The sequence below is a fragment of the Lampetra planeri genome, chromosome 6 (assembly GCF_965212315.1).
Source record: "Lampetra planeri chromosome 6, kcLamPlan1.2.h2, whole genome shotgun sequence".
Lineage (NCBI taxonomy): Eukaryota > Metazoa > Chordata > Hyperoartia > Petromyzontiformes > Petromyzontidae > Lampetra > Lampetra planeri.
Window position 1 is genome coordinate 491194 of NC_136112.1, and position 20913 is coordinate 512106.

At 61.7% G+C, this 20913-nt stretch overlaps 1 protein-coding gene across 1 annotated transcript in view; it reads left to right on the forward strand.

Annotated features, from left to right (window-relative positions):
* TTC28 (tetratricopeptide repeat domain 28) overlaps positions 1–18979 on the forward strand; it is a 33939-nt gene extending 14960 nt beyond the window's left edge. Inside the window, exons 6-24 of the mRNA XM_078595150.1 lie at positions 231–498; positions 691–930; positions 3453–4800; positions 5337–5526; positions 6652–6988; positions 7369–7478; positions 7650–7788; positions 8129–8413; positions 8933–9092; positions 9695–9796; positions 10477–10735; positions 10973–11137; positions 11423–12230; positions 12705–12829; positions 13003–13234; positions 13561–13637; positions 15130–15310; positions 15771–15878; positions 16197–18979. Of these exons, the coding sequence (XP_078451276.1) occupies positions 231–498; positions 691–930; positions 3453–4800; positions 5337–5526; positions 6652–6988; positions 7369–7478; positions 7650–7788; positions 8129–8413; positions 8933–9092; positions 9695–9796; positions 10477–10735; positions 10973–11137; positions 11423–12230; positions 12705–12829; positions 13003–13234; positions 13561–13637; positions 15130–15310; positions 15771–15878; positions 16197–18001 (6939 nt within the window). The 3' untranslated portion in view covers positions 18002–18979. The remainder of the gene's footprint in view (positions 1–230; positions 499–690; positions 931–3452; positions 4801–5336; positions 5527–6651; positions 6989–7368; positions 7479–7649; positions 7789–8128; positions 8414–8932; positions 9093–9694; positions 9797–10476; positions 10736–10972; positions 11138–11422; positions 12231–12704; positions 12830–13002; positions 13235–13560; positions 13638–15129; positions 15311–15770; positions 15879–16196) is intronic.
* The last annotated feature ends 1934 nt before the right edge of the window (positions 18980–20913 follow it).

Below are 20913 nucleotides of genomic sequence, written 5' to 3' on the forward strand. Positions count from 1 at the left end.
GTGAGTCACTTAACACACTGTACAGCCTTGCAGACGAGATGTTCCATCTCAAGGGATTATCTAGGAAGAGCATTGTATTCAATACAATATAAAATATATTAATATAAATTGATGTTGTTGGTGTAGCGGGCCGACGTGTCGTATCCCTGCGGGACTGCGCACATAGCTGCACGTAGCCACTCGTAGCTCAGTATGCGGCTCTCTCGCTCTTTCCTACCGTGCTCCGGCAGGGAGCCGCGGGGGCGCTGGCGAGCCTGGGCCACGTATACGCGGCGCTGGGCGACCACCCCAACTCGCTGGCGAGCCACAAGCAGTGCGCGCTGCTGGCGCAGCAAGCGGGCGACCGCCTGGGCGAGGCGCGGCAGCTGGGCAGCATGGGCGCCGTCTACCTGGCCATGGGCGACTCGGACAGCGCCCTCGAGTGCCACGCGCGCCACTTGCGGCTGGCGCAGGAGCTGGAGCACCCGCACGAGGAGGCGCGCGCGCACAGCAACCTCGGTGCGTGCTGCTAGACCCGACTCTGTGCCTAACTCCGCATCGCGCTTTAGCTCGTGTCGTGCTCGCTGCGCCTGGCTTTCCCTTTTCACGTGCATGCGTGTGTGCATGTGTGCGTGCGTTTGTGCTGGCACAAGCGTCGTGGTGACGTCACCGCCACTTAGTTGTTGTGCGTGCGTTTTCCCGTCGCGGCAGGCGGCACGTGCCACGTGCGCCGAGACTTCTCGCGGGCACTGGAGCACCACGCCCGCGTGCTGGAGCTGGCGCAGGAGCTCGGCGACCGCGCCGGCGAGGCCCGGGCCTACGCGGGGCTGGGCCACGCCTGCCGCTGCCTGGGCGACCTGCCGCGCGCCAAGCAGCACCACCAGCGCCAGCTGGACGTCGCCATCGGCCTGCGGCACAAGGCCATGGAGGGTCGCGCCTGCTCCAACCTTGGTAGTTTGCCCGCGCGGTGCCGGCCCGCGCCCGGAGCTGCTCGCGTTCGATCGCGCGCGGAAATGCGCCGTCGATTTGGACGGCGCTACGCCACCATCTCTGCGCCATTCGGCCTGGCGGTTGGGCCACGCGTTAAGCCGGCGGTGCGGCGAGAGGCCCCGTGCGGCCGGATGCTCGCGCCAGGCAGTGCCTCGTCCGGGAAGCGCCGGTCTTATCGCCAGGAAGGAATTTCAAGTTCTTTAACAGAGGGCGTAACGCTTTATTCGGTGTCTGTGAAAATAGACCTGGTGTGTGTGCGCGTGTGGGCGTGTATGTGTTTGTCTTCGGTGTGTGTTTTGGTCTTTGTGGGAAGCGCTAGTTTCTTGTTTAGCAGACTACGCTGCGAACCCTGTGACCCGCGTTCGATTGCTGCTGATGGTCAACATTAGTCACGAATATCTGAACCGGTTCTGGGCCTCCCCTAGATCGACTTGGCCTCAGATGAGTACCTTGTGTAGTGTTTAATCATCAGCACTGGGGACACAAAGGTGACGAGGTGTGATACGACCAACACCACCCCCTTGTGTGCCTTGCTGGCCTTCATAGGTGTACGCTAACAGCAGTTGCCCCAAAAGGGTTATATGAGAGGTCTTTGTACAATATACGTGCGAGTGTTTGTGCGCACGCCAGCCCCCGGTGACACCTCTCTCTCCCTCCCTCCCCGCTCGGGAGACAATAGCGGCGCACATCACCACCCCTCAGAACCCCGGCGTCGCGGGCGTGGGGGTCGCGACCCTGGCTCGCGTCGCCAGCGCGGCACGTCCGCTGGCCGCCATGCGGACTTTCGCTCGCTCCTCGGTTTACCAAGCGGCCTACGTGATTATGCAGTGTCTTGAGTAATTCGTACCCCGAAGCCAGCGTTTTAGCGTTACAATATTGGATTAAGGATTAGGATAAAAGTAGGCCCAGGAGTGAGCCTGCTCCTAGAGTGCTATTGGATTAGCGACTCGGGATTAAGGATTAGAACGGGGCTTGGAAATTCGCTGTTAGCATTTTCTTGCCACGCACGGCGGACGTTGAATAATTTTGCGATTTGTGGTGCAGGCGCCCTAAGCCGCCGCCCCCCGCGCAGCAAGCGTCCCCATTGGCTGCTGTAGCCGTGTGTATTTTATTATTTCATCCAGCAGAGGCACAGAGGAGCCCTGGGCCACGACTATGTGCACTGCAGCTCACGATTGCAACCGTGCTCCTCCGTGCGCACGTGTACACAGATAGCTCGTTGTGTTGATCCGCTGCTGGATGAGGGCTTCCCCATGACACGTGGGCCGTCAGGGTTATTTGACCGTACTTCACGACGGTGAGAAGGTCGCGGGAGTGCAGGACGACGATTTTGCTGCACTGCCCTCTGCTGCCGACGATGCCTACTGCACTGGTTTTGTGCACCGTGATCTCGCCCATCCAATAACTTTCCAGGTTGAATTCTGCTTAGCTTCCGAGATCTGATGAAATCGGCACATTCCGGTTGAGCCTGGTTCGTGCGTCGCGCTGACGTGTCGCCCCCCCCACCCACCCTCCACTCCGGCCGTGGATCCCGCGCAAATGTGTGGCCAGTGCTAGTTTACAGATGAAGCCTGTCCAGTGAATGTCATGATATTTAGTGAATAATTATAATCATGGGAAATCGAGTGTTGATCAATGAGCACAGGGCCAATCGCCAATCCACTGTAGTTCGAGAATGGGTGAATAGAAGCCCTGGAGCTTGAGGCTTAGGGCCGTAGTTAAGGGTGGGGGCTGGGGGAAAGGGGGGGGGGGTGTAGGGGTGGAGCCGTGACCCCTCCACGCCCTCGCCGGGCGCCGCGTTTCCTCCGCGCGGGACAATAGAGCCCCCCCCCCCACTACCCCCACCCAGCAAGAGGGAAATCCTCCGCTTGGCTCCACACAGGAGCACGAACATACGGCCACAGGCAGACACGCAGACACACGGACACACATGCTAACAAACACGCAGGCACATACTGAATACATCCCCCTGAAATGTCTGTACACGCACATTTTGAAGCAAACATATCGATAAAGCAATCAGTGTCATCCGATGAGAAGATTAATCTTTTCGAAACCCATCCAGGGCAGTGCAACCATGATCACAGTGCTACCTGTGAGATCCTTTCAATTAATATTTGACCCGTGTTCCACAGAGTCGGGGGGGGCAGCACCTTTCCACCCACCCCACTACAGAGAGCAGTGATCATCGAACGACAATGAAACCAATATATATATATATTCGATTTTTGTGCAGTCATTGGTGAAAGGGCTGAGAACATCAACTCAATGCACCTGAGTACCCGGTTTAATGATAGGCGGCCGAAACCGAGATTTGAACCCAGGATCTCAGTGGTTCGAACTCGGCCCTGTGACCTCTGAGCCACTGGATCACGAGTCGAGTGGTTCCACAGCGACGGGTCTGACCACTCCGATCTCCGGTACCCCATCTGTGCCGCCACCCTCTCACTTCCCACCGTTCCCCCGGCTTCCCCGCCCTCCAGGGATAATCCACCAAATGATGGGCGACTACCAGACGGCGCTGAAGCTGCACAAGGCGCACCTGCTGATCGCCAAGCGCGTGGGCGACTACGCAGGGCAGGGCCGCGCCTACGGCAACATGGGCAATGCGTTCAGCGCGCTGGGGCTGCACGAGCGCGCCGTGGCCTACCATCAGCTGGAGCTGCGCATCTCCACGGAGGTGGGCGAGCGCGCGTCGCAGGCCTCCACGCACGGGAACCTGGCGGTGGTGTACCAGGCGCTGGGCGCGCACGACAAGGCGCTGGCGCACTACTCGCGCCACCTGTGCCTGGCGCGCGAGCTGGGCGACGGGGCGGCGCAAGCACGCGCCCTCAGCAACCTCGCCAACTTCCACGCGTCGCGCGGCGACTTCGCTCGCGCCGTGCCCTACTACGAGCAGTACCTGCGCGTGGCGGCGGGAGAGCTGCAGGACCTGGAGGGCGAGGCGCGCGCCAGCCACAACCTCGGCTACGCGCACTACCGCCTCGGCGAGCACCGGCAAGCGGCGCGTTGCTACCGCCAGCACCTGGGCCTGGCCGCCGACCTGCGCGACAAACCGGGCCGGGCGCGCGCGCTGTGCAATCTGGGGTTGGCGCACGCCGCGCTGGGCGAGGTGGCGCAGGCCGAGGACTGCCAGCGCCGCTTCCTGGAGCTGGCGACGGAGCTGGGGGACGAGCGGGCACGGTTCCGCGCGCTGGGGAACCTGGCCGACGTGCTGCTGTGCCGCGGAGACGCGGACGGCGCCGCCGAGCTCTACCAGAAGCAGCTGGAGGCGGCGCGGGCGGCGCGCGACCGCGGCCTGGAGGCGGCGGCGCACGCGGGGCTGGGCGCGGCGCACGGATCGGTGCGGCGCTACGACAAGTCGTTGGCGTGCCACACGCAGGAGCTGGAGGCGTGCCAGGAGATGGGGGACGTGGCCGGGGAGTGCCGCGCGCAGGGGCACCTGGGCGCCGTCTACACGGCGCTGGGGCGCTACACCGTCGCCTTCAAGTGCTTCGACGAGCAGCTGGAGCTGGCGCAGCGCCTGAAGGACGCCGGCGTGGAGGCGCGGGCCTACGGCAACCTGGGCATCACCAAGATGAACATGGGGCTGTTTGAAGACGCCGTCGGATACTTTGAGCAGCAGCTGGGCTCCCTGCAGCAGCTGCCCGAGGGCTCGGAGGCGCTGGCGGAGCGCGGGCGCGCGTACGGGAACCTCGGCGACTGCTACGAGGCGCTCGGGGACTTCGAGGAGGCGGCTAAGTACCAGGAGCAGGCGCTGGGGGCGGCGCGCGGCGCCGGCCACACCCAGGAGCAGGCGAGGGCCTACCGGGGCCTGGCCAATGCGCACAGGTGGTGCCCGCACTTCACTACGATAATAACAATAATCTATGTTCATAGTTAAACTTATTTCGCACCATACATAGCCAATCGTGCTAATTGCGAGGATCGGAAAACAATCGACGGCTTGTGGGCGAGCAGGGCTTCATCCAGCAATGGGTTGATGAAGGATGGTGTAGTGTCTGTGATGATATGCTCGGCTAAGGGTTATAGGGGTTATGGCGAGGTTATACCAAGGGTTAGGACAACACAGCTATGACTACATTTTCATCGCAGATGTCGCCGTCCACTGGAGAATAGTTCACCGTCACAAAATAAATTCCCTTCAGGAGCTAAAACCCTCTCTGCACCTGACCAGGGTGCAGGAAAAAACAGTGAGGTTGACGGGTAGTGGGCTCGGCAAGTGAGGTGGCGGGCGCGGGCACCTAGTTCCGTGGAACAAACGGGAATTTCTACGGCGTACGGTTGATTTTTCTCCAGTGGACAGCGAAATCGACCGGCAACGTGGTTCAGAACCTGATAAGAGCCGTGGGCTCGCTCTCTCGCAGGGCGATGGGGAACCTGCAGCAAGCGCTCGTGTGTCTGGAGAAGCGGCTGGTGGCGGCGCACGAGGCTGGCGACGCGGGAGGCTGCGCCCAGGCCTACGGGGAGCTGGGCGCGCTGCACGCCACGCTGGCGCGCTGGGACGCGGCGCTGTCCTGCCTGCAGCGCCAGCTCAGCGCAGCGCGACAAGCGCAGGCAGGAACCCCGCCGCCGGCCACCGCGCCGCCCGCACAGAGAACCAACCACACCCGCACCCACATCACCACCACCGCTACTACCGGCACCATCGCCTTCACTGCCACCACCACAACCGTCGCCACTACTACACACTAAATCAAAGTACTCTCTCGACCAGACTGCCTCATCCAAACTGTGTTTAACCGCCACATTGCAGGTCACAGCAGCATTCACCAACTCATCCACTCACCCACTCGCTCACACTTACACTCACTCATCCACTCACCCACCCATCCACACTTACACTCACTCATCTACTCACCCACCCATCCACACTTACACTCACTCATCCACTCACTCATTCACTTACCTACCCGCTCACACTTACACTCACCCATCCACTCACCCACCCATCCACACTTACACTCACTCATCCACTCACTCATTCACTTACCTACCCGCTCACACTTACACTCACCCATCCACTCACCCACTCGCTCACACTTACACTCATTCATCCACTCACCCATCCACTCACTCATCCACTCACTCATCCACTCACACTTGCTCACTCATCCACTCACTCATTCACTTACCTACCCACTTACACTCGCTCATCCACTCACCCACCCACTCACACTTACTCACTCACCACACTGCAAGTCACAATGCTTCTTCTGCTTCTCCCCTCCCACTGCTCGACTGCTCAATACAAGAAGAGTAGAAACTCTTTACTACTCCTTTAATGGTGCTCTTTGTTGCTGCCCATTTCAAACACGCGTTTGTCCTCGGAGGAATTGAATTGGCGACAAAATAACGATGTCACGCTTAGTGACACCATCAATAGCAGAGGCACGTACATGCTGTGTGATGTCATCACATTGACTGAGAAGGCTTACCCATTGTCGCTGGGTTTTATTGGAAAGTTTCTGAAAACCCTTTCACCAATGTGGCTGGTTTTCTTTCGGGCAAGTCCCTAACACCAACACAACTCTACACTAAAATTAAAGTTATTTCGGTTCATCTTTATGAGAGGTATCGTGAACCCGTTGTTACGGACAGAGGGCCACAGTGAACGCATCGAGGGCTTCGGCTGGAGATGTGGTCTTCACCGGCCCCCCCCCCCCTCCTCGCTTGCGTTAGGACGCGGCCATGGAGCTGGAGGCGAGCTCGGCGCTGGGCTCGGTGTGCCGCCGCATGGGCGACCACGCGGCCTCCCTGTCGCACCACGAGCGCGAGCTGGCGCTGGCGGAGCGCGCCGGCGACCCGCGGGCGCGGGCTCGGGCGCACGGCAACCTGGGCCTGACGTGCGAGGCGCTGGGCGACGCGCGGAGGGCCGTGGGCCACCACGAGCGCCAGCTGAGCACGGCGGCGCAGGCGCACGACGGGGGCGCCGACAGGGCGCAGGCCTACCTGGGGCTGGGCCGCACGCACCACGCTCTGCGGCAACACGCGCAGGCCGTCAGCTACCTGAAGGAAGGTGAGCGCCGCCAGACGTCACGACGCGCTCGCGGTTGTCGTGCCGGCGTGCCTCCGCTGCGTCTCGCCGCTTCCCGCGTCTACGCGCGGCGATGCTGTGAAGCTGTGAATAGACGAGGGGCAGGTGTGGTTGTGTCTGGGTGTGTGTAGTTAGGGGGGTGTACTTATGGATTTGTGTGTGTATGTAGTGGAGATGTGTGTGGGTAGGAAGGGGTGCATGTTGGCACGGGTAAAATTTTAAGTGGATGTACAGTTGGGAAGGTGTGTGTTTTGTGTGCAGTTGAGAATATGAACGTGTGTGTAGATGGGAGAGTGTGTGGTCGTGCGTGCGTGTGCAAGTGACTGAGCGGAGAATGTGAAACCAACGGGGATTTCGCACAGGACTGAAGCTGGTGGAGCAGCTGTCGCGGCGCGAGGAGGAGGCCCGGATCCGGCACTGCCTGGGGCTGGCGCTGTGGGCCGGGGGAAACCTGGAGGAGGCACAACACCAGGTGAGTGTCACACTCACCACACGTACTCATCACAGCCGCAACCACAAACCGCAACTACAAACCGCATGCACCATTCCATCCCATTGACCCAAATACCGTACCTGCATACCCCTCCACCCACCGCGCCCTCGCCACCGCACCTACCGCCCGCACGGCACGTGCCCCCCACAGCTGTACGCGGCGTGCACGCTGCTCGAGGAGCTGTGCCGGGGCGCATCGTTTCCGAGCGGCGGCGGCGACACGCAGCTCTCGCTGTCCCAGCTGCATGCGTCCAGCTGCCAGGCGCTGCAGCGCGTGCTCGTCACACTCGGTGAGGACCACGTGGACCCCCCCCCCCCCCCAACCTACCTCGTTCAAGAGGCTCCGAGAATTCTCTCGCAGGCGCTGTCCATTTTGTGAGCCGAGCCACGTTCCGTGCCGAGCCCCGCGTCTGCGGTTCTGCGCCTCGGATTCAAGAATGTTGTGTGCCGCGCGTTCAACATCGCACGTGATGCACGCGGCGTGACAAGTCGTGTTTTTGTGCCATGGGTGTTGCGCTCTACCACCGTGCGCAGTCGAGTGCAGTGTGCGCCGTTGCGTTGCGCCGTGCGTTTTTCTGCCGTGCGCGTTGTGCCGAATCTCACGGCCGCTCTGCGTCGTGCGTCGCCCAGGCCGTCCCGGGGAGGCGCTGGTGGCGGCCGAGCGAGCGCGGTCGCTCGCAGAGCGCCAGGGACAGGGGTCGGGGGGACCCCGCTCGGCAGCCCCCTCGTCCGCTTCCCCCGGGACCCCTAGGTCCCCCGGGACCCCCGAGCGGGGCGAGCGGCCCGGGTCGCCGGTGCCACCGCCGCCCTCCCTGGAGCGGCTGCTGGAGGCCGTGGGGACGCAGCGCGGCCTCGTGCTCTACTTCTCCATCGCCGCCGGCTTCCTCTACAGCTGGCTGCTCGCACCCAACGAAGGTGAGGAGCCTCGCTGCTGCTGCTGCTGCAGCTTATCAGTGCTCACCAGTCCTCACCATACCTCATCGGTCTTCACCAGTCCTCACCACTAGACCTCGGGTCAATTACAGCAGCAAAATTGCATTTCATACCAATTGTAATTGACCCCGGGACTATTGACCATTCCTCACCGCACATTACCGTGACTTAACCGGCCAGTCTGTCACGTTCGACACGGTGCCGCTGCGAATTCCCTCCTTGTAATCGAGCCGTGCGGCGCGTGGAGCGCGAAGCGTTGGCGGTGTCTCGTTAGGGAGCGGTGCTCGGCTCCGGGTGCTCTGCCCCGCACCCTCCCTCCTCAAACCCTCGCTCCCCCACCCTCCCAAATCTCTAGCAGCTGTGGGAGCGATTACACGTTTGTCTTCTAGACTTTAGCCGCGGAGGCCTGCGCAGGTGCCGAAGCGAAACACGCACGTCGCTGGCTTTGGGTGTATAACGGCGCCCGCCGCCGCCACCTCCCCGTCTGTTTGCGTTTCCCAGGCGTGCGGAGGTTCCACGCCAGCCGGCTCGTGAAGGAGGCGGAGGGGGAGGCCCTGGGTCCGGCCGATGCCGGCGGCCTCCAGAGCCAGTGCGGCGTCGCACTGGAGGGTCACGTGACTGCCGCGCGAGTCGCGCTCGGAGCGGAGGCGGGGGCGGCCAGGTGCGGGGAGAGCACGCGTGGAGAACGCCACGCACGGCACACGCACGCCGCACACGCGCGCGCACACAGACACCGCACACACCACATACAAGCTGAACACACTGGTAGGAGGAGCTCCGTGGTTTCTCGCATTCGGGGTGGGGGTGGCGGGAGATGCCGGCAGGACGGTTGTGCGCAGGTGTTTGGCGTTAGCCGTGAAGCGTTCCGCTCGCTGCGGGGGCCACGACGCCACCCGAGCCTCCCTGTATGATGGGCGTGCGCGTGTGCGAGAGTGCAAGAGCGTTTGCGTGTGTTTGTGAGAGCGTCCTTGTGTCTTTATGGGGTGTGTGTGTGTGTGTGTATGATTGTTTGTGTTTGTTATGTGTGCATCTTTATATGCTTCTGCACGTGTGCGCTGGTGGCGAGTGGTGGTACAGCGGTTAGCGACCCGGGCTCGATTACCCACCCACGGCTAATGATATGCATCTGAAATGGTCCTGGGCCTCCCCAAGATCGACACTGGAGAGACAAAGGTAGCTTTGTTTTGCTTAACAGTACTTGCCACAACGCTCTGCAAAAGGCTACACGGGGCATCTGTGTCCGTGTGTGTGTGCGTGGCGAAGCAGGTCTGGGGGTGACAGCGAGAGTGCAAGCGAGGTCGGGGACACCCCAGACGAGGAGTCGGGCCCCCCACGGTCTCTCGCGCAGGACTCCACCCTCAGCAGGTGGTTGTCACCCCCCCCCCCTCCCCCCCCGGTGCGGTGTTTTTAACACGCAGGCTCGCGTGGTGACAGCGTGTCCTCCAGGTCATCGCCACTGATGCCACCACCCATCGCCATTGCTTCCGTCCTTCACCACCACCACGTGGCTCTCCGTCTTAACCTTGTTAAGGACCCCCCTTCCAGTCTCATCACCACCTTCGCCTGCCTGAAGGTCTTCCCCTTGGTCAGGGACCTCTGAGGGCCATTTCATTGGGGTGCCGCGGTGGCGAGATGTGAACTCCCTCGCCTGGTATGCAGGAGCTCATGGGTTTTATCCCGACCTTAACGCCTATATATTGTAGTTTGCGTGTTCTCCCCGTGGTCGCGTGGATTTTTCTCGGTCTTCTGATTTTTCCCTCCACATTTAGAATCAACAAGCATTTAGAGTATTTGTCTGCTATAAATTTACAGGCGATAAGCCACTTGGTTGCCCGGGCAGCCTCTCCTCCTCCATCCCCCATATGCGCCCCACCCCTCACCAACCGGCCGTGATGTCCTCCCATGAGTCCGAACCAACCAGCGTCCGCACGCGACTCTACAGCCGCCACCCGCATGCGCGCGAGACCTGCCGCTTGCGCGCACGGTCGCCGAGACCGTCGGCAACGTTCGCCCTGACCTTCGCCCCGACCCCCGACCCTTCGCAGGCGGGGCCGGGTCGGCACGAGGGCGAGCGCTGCAAGCAGGAGCCTGAGCCCCCGAACTTCGGCCACGCCGCCCTCCAGTCCCCCCGGGCCGCCCTCGCCCCCCGACGCTTCCGCCGGCCCCAGCAGCCCCGCGCTGAGCCCCCCGAGCGGCACGAGGAGCCGCTCGGTCGGGCGGGCGGCAACGGCGGCAGGGAGCAAGCGTGGCGACAAGGACCCGCTGGGGTTCCTCTACGACCTTCTCGTCGCCCCCATGGAAGGGGTGAGCAGGGGGGCGGCCGCGCCAATCTCGATAACGAACCTCAAAATTGTACCGATCACTCGACCGATCACATGACGCGAAAATAGTTGTAATAAAACAAGCACCTCCGTTTCCACATGTGTGCCGGTGGACGGGAGGTGACGGGCGGCGCTTGCCGCGTCCCGTGCGCGGCCTGCGCCCACGTGATTGCGAGTCGCCCTGGCTAAAGGTGGCCCTCCCCGACCCCACGTGCGTCAGATGCTGGGCACGGAGGAGCCCCGGGAGCTCGTGCTGGTGCTGGACGCGGAGCTGTTCCTGGTGCCGTTTGCGCTCCTCCGTTCGGACGCGTGCGCCGAGTTCCTGTGCGAGCGCTTCAGCCTGCGCGCCGTACCCTCGCTCGGAGCCCTCACCCACCGCCCCCAGGTGCTCCACCACCGCCACCACCGCGCTAGTGGCAGCGCTATCCCTGCGTGACCCTATCCCTTATTGCATCCAGCAGCAGTAACTGTAACGCAGTCCGAACCCTAACCGTTATCCTTATCCTCGACTTAAACAAAACAGATGTGACCCTGCGTTAGCAGCGGTGCACAGGGTATAAAGAAGAGCCCTTAGCCCGAGCATCGTCTGCCACGTCGTTTCCCTTTATAGGGCAGCGCGATTGACGAGTTGAGTTTCTCTAACCGTCTGCGTTTTCCGCTACGTGACCAGGGCTCCGCCGCAGCGTCGGTCTCGGCGCTGGTCGTGGGCGACCCGTGGCTGCCGAGCTCGGCGCGCGCTCGCTGGCGTTGGCCGCCGCTGCCGTCGGCGCGGGACCAGGCCTCGGTCGTAGCGCACGCGGCCGGGTGCCGGCCCCTCGTGGGCCACGCCGCCACCAAGTCCGCCGTGCTGGACGCGGCGTGCGCCGCGGAGTGCCTGCACTTCTGCACGCACGTCTCCTGGAAGCTCTCCGCGCTGGTGCTCGGCCCCCGGGCATGCCAAGAGTCCGGTGCCACCGCCGCCGCCGGTCCCGACGGAGGCCAGAGGAGCGGCGCCCGCGCGGCCGGCGCCGGGAACGCGTCGGGAGCCGCGGCAGGAGCCGGTGGACCGGACTCGGCCGAGGGAGAAGCGGGCAACGTTGACGGTGCTCACGAGGCCCCCGTGCCGGGCACCGTCTACGGGGGGGGGTCCCTGGATGAGCTGGCGCCGGACGCCCCCCCCGCCGGGGAGTTCCTCCTCACTGCCAGCGAGGTGGCGTCGCTGCGTTTGCCGGCGCGGCTCGTGGTGCTCGGCTGGCCGCGCGAGTGCTGCGCTCCGCTGGTTCCCGGCGGCTTCGTGGGCCTGGCCAAGGCTTTCCTGGCGGCCGGGTGCCGGTGTGTGCTGGCCAGCCTGTGGCCCACGCCGGCCGCGGCTGCCCGAGTCCTGATGCAGGCCTTCTACTCTGCGCTCATGGAGGGCGTGCGGGCGAGCGTGGCGCTGAAGGACGCCATGCGGGCCGTGCAGGCACACGCGCAGTTCTCGCACCCGTCTAACTGGGCCGGTGAGCTCCCTCCTCTCCCTGCTCCACCCGCCGCGAGTCACGTTAGTGCCGCGTGGGGTTCAGGGATGGACGTGCTGGTGACTCGCGACCAGAACGTCGGTCACATGGGGGCCCCAATGGCAGTTCCGGTCATGTGTCAGCTGGTGGATTCAAACTCTGGTCATCCTCAGAGCAGCGGCTTTTAGCTAACCGTCGAACAAAGACGGTCAGTGCATCGCGCGCTTTCAGATGCGCTTCTGCAGCCGTCTGGAACGCTCTTCCTTCCTTTCTTACAAACTCCTGTTTGTGTTTAGTTTGGTTTCCTTCCCCCGCACCTCTGATTAGCATGGTCAACTATGTGCGGTGCGAAAGACGTTTAACTTACATGTACAAGGAGGTGTGTTTGGTTGTGGTGGTGAAAATTAATTTGGTTTTATCGTATTTACCGTTGCGTCACCTCCTCCATCCCTCCCTGTGCCCCATCCCACGGAGCAGGGTTTGTCCTCATCGGTCGGGACGTGCGCCTCAACTCCCCATCGGCGCTGGTGAGGAGGGCGCTGCTGCAGATCTTACAGTGGCCGGACCGCGCGCGTGACGCCCTGCGGGTCCTGCTGCATCTGGTGGGAGCAGCTGCCTGCACCACCTCTCCACTCTCCCAACACACTCGCAAAGACAACGATCCCCCACCTATCCTGAACAGACCATTGGACGGGCGCCACCGTCCGGCATCGTGGCGCTGCCGCAGTGCCGCGTGCCGTAATTGGGGCATTTCTCTCCGTGCCCGCCGGCGCAGGTGGAGAAGTCCTTGCAGAGGATACAGCGCGGCCAGGCCAACTCGATGTACACGTCGCAGCAGAGCGTGGAGAACAAGGTGCACGGTGTGGCTGGCTGGCAGGGCCTGCTCACCGCCATCGGCTTCCGCCTCGAGCCGCCGGCCAACGGCCTCCCCGCAGCCGTCTTCTTCCCGCTGGCCGACCCCGCGCACCGCCTGCAGCACTGCAGTACCACCATGCAGGCGCTGCTCGGTACGGGAGAACGCCTGGGGTTGGGTGGGGTGGCGGGGGGGGGGGGGCGGCCGCTGAGGGCAGGATGGCGCAGGAAGTGAGGGGGCAGAGGATGGACAAGGAGGAGCCCAGAGGGACCGCGAGGGATGGGCAGGGGGAGCGTTCGGTAGATACGGGCTGAGTGGGCTCAAGATGGATTGGGTGGGAGTGTCTGTGAGGGAATGGATGGGAGAGCTCAAGTGGAATTGGCTGATGGGAGGGATCAGCAGGCATCAGGCTAGGCTAGGACGGACCGTGCAGCAGTGCACGCGTGTGACGAGGTCTCCTGCTCCCTCCTCACCCCGCAGGTCTCCCTCACCCCGCGTTCTACGCCCTCTCCAAGCTCATCCGGACGGAGGAGGTGGGGGAGCAGCTGGTGCAGCTGGTGAGTGACCGCGGGCCTCGCCGACGACAGGCCCACGTCGGGCGTCGCGGCCTCGATGTTCCCGCTCGGCTCCGGACGCCGCACGGTGAAACGGAGTGGGAGAGTGTAGACAAGGGTGGTACAAGCAGCGCTGCTGACGGCGCTAAACGGCTGCACGGCTTTTGTTCAAGGGCGGCTCGACCAGCAGAGACCAGCGGCAGCAACAAGTACAGAGAGAGAAAGAGCGTGGCGCTCAAATGCAATTAGGGGTTTTGTCATTCGGCATGATGTCTGACGGAATAGTTCGGTTCAGTTCCCGCGGTACGTCCTGAGAAAGACGCGCAGTGGCTTAGAAGAGAGTTCTTGAGAGGACAGAGATGATGCCAAGATGGATCCTGGATAGAATATGCTAAAGAAGGTCAGGGCAGTGAGACATTGTAGAGGGAGACGGAGGGTGAGGAAGAGGAGTGGGACTTGTGGCTGAAGGAAAAGGGGGGGGGAGGTGGTGGTGGGCTGGGCTGTCACGACCCCGTCTCCGTCCCTGGTCCGGATTCCACCCCTCGCCATGGCCGAGCGATGCGGCCCAAGCTGCGACCACGAGCTGCGTCCGCCGATCCTGAAACCCGCTGCGCTGTCTTGTGTCGTCCCCTCGGTCCCGTCACACCCTCCCCCGCACCTACCACCACCACCACCCCCTCCACTACCCTCACGCTGTCAAGGCGGCTGTAGCTATCGTTGCACTGGTGAGTCTGTTGTCTCTCCCCAGCATACCCGTGTAGATGAGCCCCTCCCACCGCCGCCCCGGCTTAGCCCTCCCAGACCTCCCCCCACACCCTCGGAGACCTCGACCCGCGCGTAAACGAGGGGGTGCGGTCCTCTCGCGTAGATCTCGGCGACCCTGCGGTAAAACGCAGACGCCGGCGATGGGTCTGGAGGGGCTGCCCCACGAGTCCTCCCCACCCTCCCGCTCCCCGTTCGCCTCCCGGCTCTAACAGAGGTTGTGACCCAGCCCTCTTGCCCGGGACGTCCCATGTGGTAACCGGGGCCACATGCAGTAGCGTGGGCCCACGCTTCGTTCACCTGCATACCTGTGCGCTGTGCACCTGGACGGCGTGTCACCTCTGCACATGCTGGTTACCCGTGGCCGTGTCACCGCTTCATCTTCGTAACTAACACCGTTGCGTCTCCCTGCATGCCGCTTGCTTAGATGGGCTATCAGTAGCGTTAGAACGCGTTCGCTAGCGGGCTCTGTCGGAGGTGCGGGCGCTGACCCCGCCGTTACCGGTGCCGCGGTCTGCGCCAGCTCTTCGGTCGTGTGGCGACGAAGGTTGCCGTAGCGCCGGCCCTGGGTGGGGCCCGGAACCGGCTCGGAACGTGGCACCCTGCCAGAGAAGCGCCCGTTAAACTTGAGGCAATGTTTGGGAGGTGCCGAACGGTTGAGGACGGAACAAACGAAGTGTTGGGCCCTCCCGTGAGGCCGCAGCCGAGACGTGCTCCGCTTGTCCCCTCGCAGATTCGGCACACGCTCAAGCAGCTCTCGGACGGAGCAGAGCAGGACGGCGGCGGTGGAGGCGGCACCGGCAAGACAGGGGGTGGCGCCGACACTCCGGCGGGGGGCACGGCGGCTCAACCCGCCAGGGTCGCCGTGAAGCTGTGGCAGACGCCGGGGTGCCACGAGCTGCTCGCTGCACTCGGTACGGCAACACCGGTCACGTGGCAGGGTGCCGTGATCGTGCATGCTGTGTGGGTCACTGGGTGTGTGGGTCACTGGATGTGTGGGGTCACTGTGGGTGTGTGTGTGGGTCACTATGAGCTATGTGGGTTACCTTGGGCAAGTGAATGACTTGCCTTATTGTTGTTAAGCATTGGGAATTCTACACCATACGTTAATTAATTATTTAATAAAAACCAAGAGACGTGACAACATTCGCCAAGACTGACAGTGGTAAACAGCTTTGGGCACCCTTCCAATGGGACACCAAAGGGTTATGGCAGTTATTCTGAGGTTGGGGGGGAGCAGAGGAGGGAGTGTCGCTTGTGTGAACGCTGCTCTCATGTGCACACGCTTGCTGTATGTATGTTGAACTTCTTTTGCACCGTATGTCGCCAACTGTGCTAATCGGAGGTGTGTGGGTCACTGTGGGGCCCGAGTAGGCTTCGACCTGTGCGAGGTCGGCAAGGAGGAGGTGCTGCTGAGGACGAGTGGCCAGGCATCACGCCGGTGTCTGCAGTTCTCGCTGCACTCGCTGCTCGCCTTGTTTGGTGAGCGACCGCGCCCGCTCACTCGCCCGCTCACTCACTCGCCCGGTCACGCACCCGCCCGTTCGCCCGCTCACTCACCCGCTCACCCGTGTCTGACACGCGCCGATTGTCGGTGCGGAATTCTAAACAATTATAGCTGAGAGTGTGGATAGCAGGCAATTGAAGGGACCTCAGGAGTCGTTCTGTGGTGTTCTCTAACACAGGAAGATGTCACACTGCTTTTTGCCAGAGTTCCCAATGGAAATATTTTCATCTCATCACAACATAGATTGGGAAAGAGTTATGAAAAAAAATAACAATCCCCCCTTTACTCTGCAGACTGCTCGGAGGCAGCCAAGCACTCGAACCTGGAGGGCGCCAGCTCTTTGGAGAGTCTCGTGTCGTCAGAACAGACGGGCATGGGGCCCCTGTCACTGCGAGGGTGCGATCCGGACGACCCGGGCCCCCCATACGGCTACGGCCACATGCTGCCGGCCTCCGACACCATCTCCGTCTACAGCCTGAGCTCCATTGCCTCGGCCCCCAGCTGCTCCTCCTTCTGCGGGGACGACGCGGGCGGCAGCGGCCGGGCGCTGCCACCGCGCTCGCTGTTTGGCCACGGCAGGCCCAAGTCGCTGTGCTCGCACCCGCTGCTGTCCCCGAGGCTGTCCCACGGGCGCGCGTTCGCGGACGCGTCGGCCAACGGCGAGCAGGACTGCGACGCCTTCTCGGAGATGAGCAGCGAGATGCTGGACTCGCTGCCCGGCAGCCCCGGCTCGCCACTCTCCCCCGCGTCGTACGTGCCCGGCACGGGCTCGCTGCAGCGTGGCAGCTGCAGGCGCGAGCACGGCTTCGCCAGCGCGCCCATGTCGCCCCGGAACGGCTTCGCGCCCAGCGCCAACTCCCCATTCCGCCGCGTGCAGGGGGCCGCCCTTGGGGGTACTCTAGGGGGTACTCTGGGGGGCGGCCGCCGGAAGCTGTCGGTGGGAAACTCGTTGGACGCGGGGGATTCGGACGCGTCCGGCACGGAGATGAGCGGCGCCGGTTCGGGCTCCCGTGAGCCCAGGCAGCAGCAGCAGCAACACAAGCGGATGAACCCTGGCGAGCTGGCGCAGAAGATCCTGGCCGAGACGCAGACGCACATGGTGGCTGTGGGGCGGCTGCAGAGGAGTGCCGCAAGCCTCCCGGGCCCCACCAGCCCCCGCAGCAAGAGCCTGTCGGCGCCCCGGGGCCCCTCGAGCATCGTGACGTCGGAGACGAGCGCCTTCTCCAAGCTGGGCGGCTCCGCCACCTTGCGGAACCTGTCGTCGGGCGCCTCCCTGCCGAGGAGTCCCGCCAAACCGAAGCCCCCCGAGCGCGTGTCGTCGCTGCAGAAAATCAACAGCCTGACGCAGCTCAATAAGAACCTGTCGTCCATGTTCGCTCATTTCCACGGCACGGCTGAAAGGAATCCGCCAGTTCCCACGCGGGGGGCCGGCGGACCGGCGGGGACCGACGGGCGCCTGGCCGAGTTGCACCGGATGAAACTGAAGTATCCGAGCTCCCCGTACAGCGCCCACATCTCCAACTCGCCCAAGAACGTGTCGCCCGGCGCGGGCTCAGGGGCGCGGCCCTCGCCCTGCAGCTCCGACGCGACGCCGTCGCCGTCCCACTCGGCGCCGGGCTCGCTGTGCGTGAGCCCCGCCAAGGCCGTGCCGCCGCCGCTCGGCCTCGTGGACAACAAGGTGCAGGCCGTGCACAACCTCAAGACGTTCCACTCGAGCTCGTGGCCCTGCCAGCAGCCGGGCCCCTGCCCGCCCGGTGTCGACGCGAAGGCGCGGAGACTGGCCGCGGGAGCCGCCCGGCACGCCGGGCCCGCGGGAGCCGAGGAGCCCCCCGCGTCCCCGCCGCACGACGCGCCCCGCCGCATCCCCAACTCCAAGAGCGACACGCAGCTCCTCGCGGGACTCGCGGCGCGGGGCGCTCCGCCCTCCGGCCCCGAGGAGGTCGGGGGCACCCCCGCGGATACCAAAAAGTGCTCGCTGAAACCCCCTCTGGTGGGACGGTCGGGCCCCTTCAAGACGCTCACGGGCTCGGGTATGCCGTTCCGGCGCGGACAGAACGCGCTGCCGGGGAAGCGGTTCTTCCCCGCGTCCAAATGCTGAGGCGGCGCGGAGGAGGAGGCCACGGTTTGGTGGAGGTGTCGGGCCCTCGTGCCGCACGGGGTCTCTCCACGTGAGGAGCTTGGTAACGGGACGGACGGCGCATTGCTCCGCTGTTCACTTCCACGGTGCTGCGCTGCCAGCAGAGGGGAGGGCCGCGGTTTCATGCCTCTTGGCGTCGTCGCTGAGCGATGCGTGGCTTGTTTATGCCAAAATGAACTCTGCTGTCAACATGTCTGAACGGTCATGGTTTTTAAAAGGCCCTAAATACTTCGTTGTGTCTAGGAGACTCCCCTGAGGTTGGTACACATCCTGTTATGGTAGTATATACATCCTCATAGGCACAATTATGCCCCCACCCGTGGGCATCTGCGTTTCCATACACAGTCCTTGGGTGCAGACCAGAAACCACTTACAGTGCCAAAACTTTAATGGTGCAGATCTTAACAAAAAAAAATATTACATGATGACCTTTTCAAATGACGCGGTTGTCAAATTATAATTTGGTTTTATTGGCCATTAAATTAAATTGGTGCCATTAAAGTTGTGCCACTTCACGTGGCACGGACCGACGTCTTCTCTTCCCCATGGATTAATGGCAGCACCAGAAGCAATCCGCGCTACAATTTTATAAAAGTGAATTACCAATAACAATGTGCCGAAATTATGCCTGCCATCGTAGACGGGACGTCCTGCCAGCACAATCATCGTCCCTCGTCCCCCGTCCCCCATTCGGAGTGAGAATAACGATCGGTCGCACCGAGGGCTCCGCACCAGCGCGCCGTGTCTGAGTGGTGGCGCCAGCTCGGGTCCAGTTGGCGCGACGTGGCGGACCCTTCGGCTCCACTCCGCGCTCCTCCTCCCCCTCTTCTCTTTGTATTTATGAATTTCAAGCGGACTCCGCTGGCGCGCCTCAATCAGTATTTAATTTGTTTACGTGTACTATACGTCTTTTATATATATAAAATAATGTACACACGATGCGCCGTCTGGAGAGAGCTTTTGTCGATGGTCACCGCGGCATCAAAGACGCGGGGAGCAACTCGTGCGCTCGGCGGCGAAGCAACGAACATCGGCAGCACTCCGAACGTAGACGACGTCCCGGCGGCACCTGCCGTGTGTTTGCACGGCATATGACTCCAGTGAATTGCAAGCGATGTGGATTTCTTGCTGTTCGTTTCCCAGTTACACTCGCTGGCCTACTACTCTGCAGTCAACAGCGATGACATAATCAACATTAACACTCTTTTTCCACATTGTCACAACCCGCAGTGTTTAGCAGACTCTCGCTTCTGGTGTCGACAGCCCTCGTCACGCGCGGCTCACCCCCCACCCCTCCTCCTTCCCCGTCTTGATACACACTCGGGCAGCTGCTAGATTAGTAGCCCCATGAGTCACTCATCTCGCATGAACTCGGCGAGTGGCCCAGACATCAACGCAATTAGCCAAGCGCGTGGGGCTGCACACGATCAAACTATTACACGATTTATTTTACCAGTTGAAACCCACTTCGCTATATCGCTCTTTTTTCAAAAGCGACCTGGCCACAAATGATAGCTCAATGAAGTGGGCATTTATTTCAGCCAAATACCCTCAACGCATTTTTCTAAATGTGGAGGAAAAAACCGGAGGACCCGGAGAAAAATCCACACGATCACCGGGAGAGTGACACGCAAACTGCAAATATAGAGCAGCAGCAGGCGTCAGGGTCCGGATCGAACCCATTGCTGCATACCAGGCGAGGGAGTTAACATCTCGCAACACGAAACCTTCACCAACTGCCCCGTACCTCTGCTCTTAGGCCTTCTCTTACCCCCTTGATCACCAGACTCGTGGAGACCGCTCCAGTGTCTGTTTCGGTTATGGGCTCCAACCTCATTCTGCACACATCCCAACCAGTGCAACCGTTTTTGCATTTTTATATCGACGACAGACTTAGGTTTAGTGTGTTGACGCCGCCTCGATGGACGTACCACGCTCGGGAAGCGTGCTTTGTGTGTTCATAGTCTAGTTCAAGTAGATCTAAACGGGTCCTCGAAGTCAAAAAGTGCTTTTATGTTCAGAACTTGAACGTCTTCCCCATGGCAAATCTCACGCCGTACGGGTCATTGAACCACTTCACGCTGGGCAGTGCGGGTGGTGTCTGTCTATATAATTCCGAGTTTCCGTCCGTCTGTCACGCTCTGGGATAGATGCATGAAACAACAAATCCCTTGCCGAGAACGACGATACGAGGGGAGACACATGGGGTACTGTAAACAACACGTGGGATTTTGCGGCGCTGCCCCCGGCTGGCCCACCACAAGTCATAAATAATACAAGCTGCAAGCAGAACTACATGCACTTATTATTAACGTAATCGAAAGTGATTATATCGTACTCTGGTTCTTTCGGTAAAGTCACGTAGGTAGAAAAATAACATCACGACGTTTCGATCGCAACACGTCTTCAGTATGGATCCCTGCAGTCACGAAAGCTGCAAATCAAGATTGATGATTTTTTTTCATTCAGACGCTGTCTTCCCGACAGACCTGTTCTTCACCTGAGGACGGCTGCTTGCGTTGTGGCCGAAACGTCGTGAGAATTATTTTATTATGTTTTATTTTTATTATTTTATTAATTCCCTTCTACGTGACTTTACCGAAAGAACCAAGAAGAAGATTGATATCGAATTGTCCCGATGCATAGACTCGCTCCACCATGCGAATTTCCACCACTGGTTCAAAGCTGCAAACAGGACATGAGCGCCGCCTCGACGCTCCACTGAGCGGGGGCATCACTGAAGACTCCTTGACTGCTGTGGCGCACTGGCCCCGGCCACAAGAACGTGGACATTGCGTGACAGGTAAACAACCACGTGTTGCACCGACCGCTAAAAGCCGCGCCCACTTCCGCCGGTCTCGCGCCACTTCCGG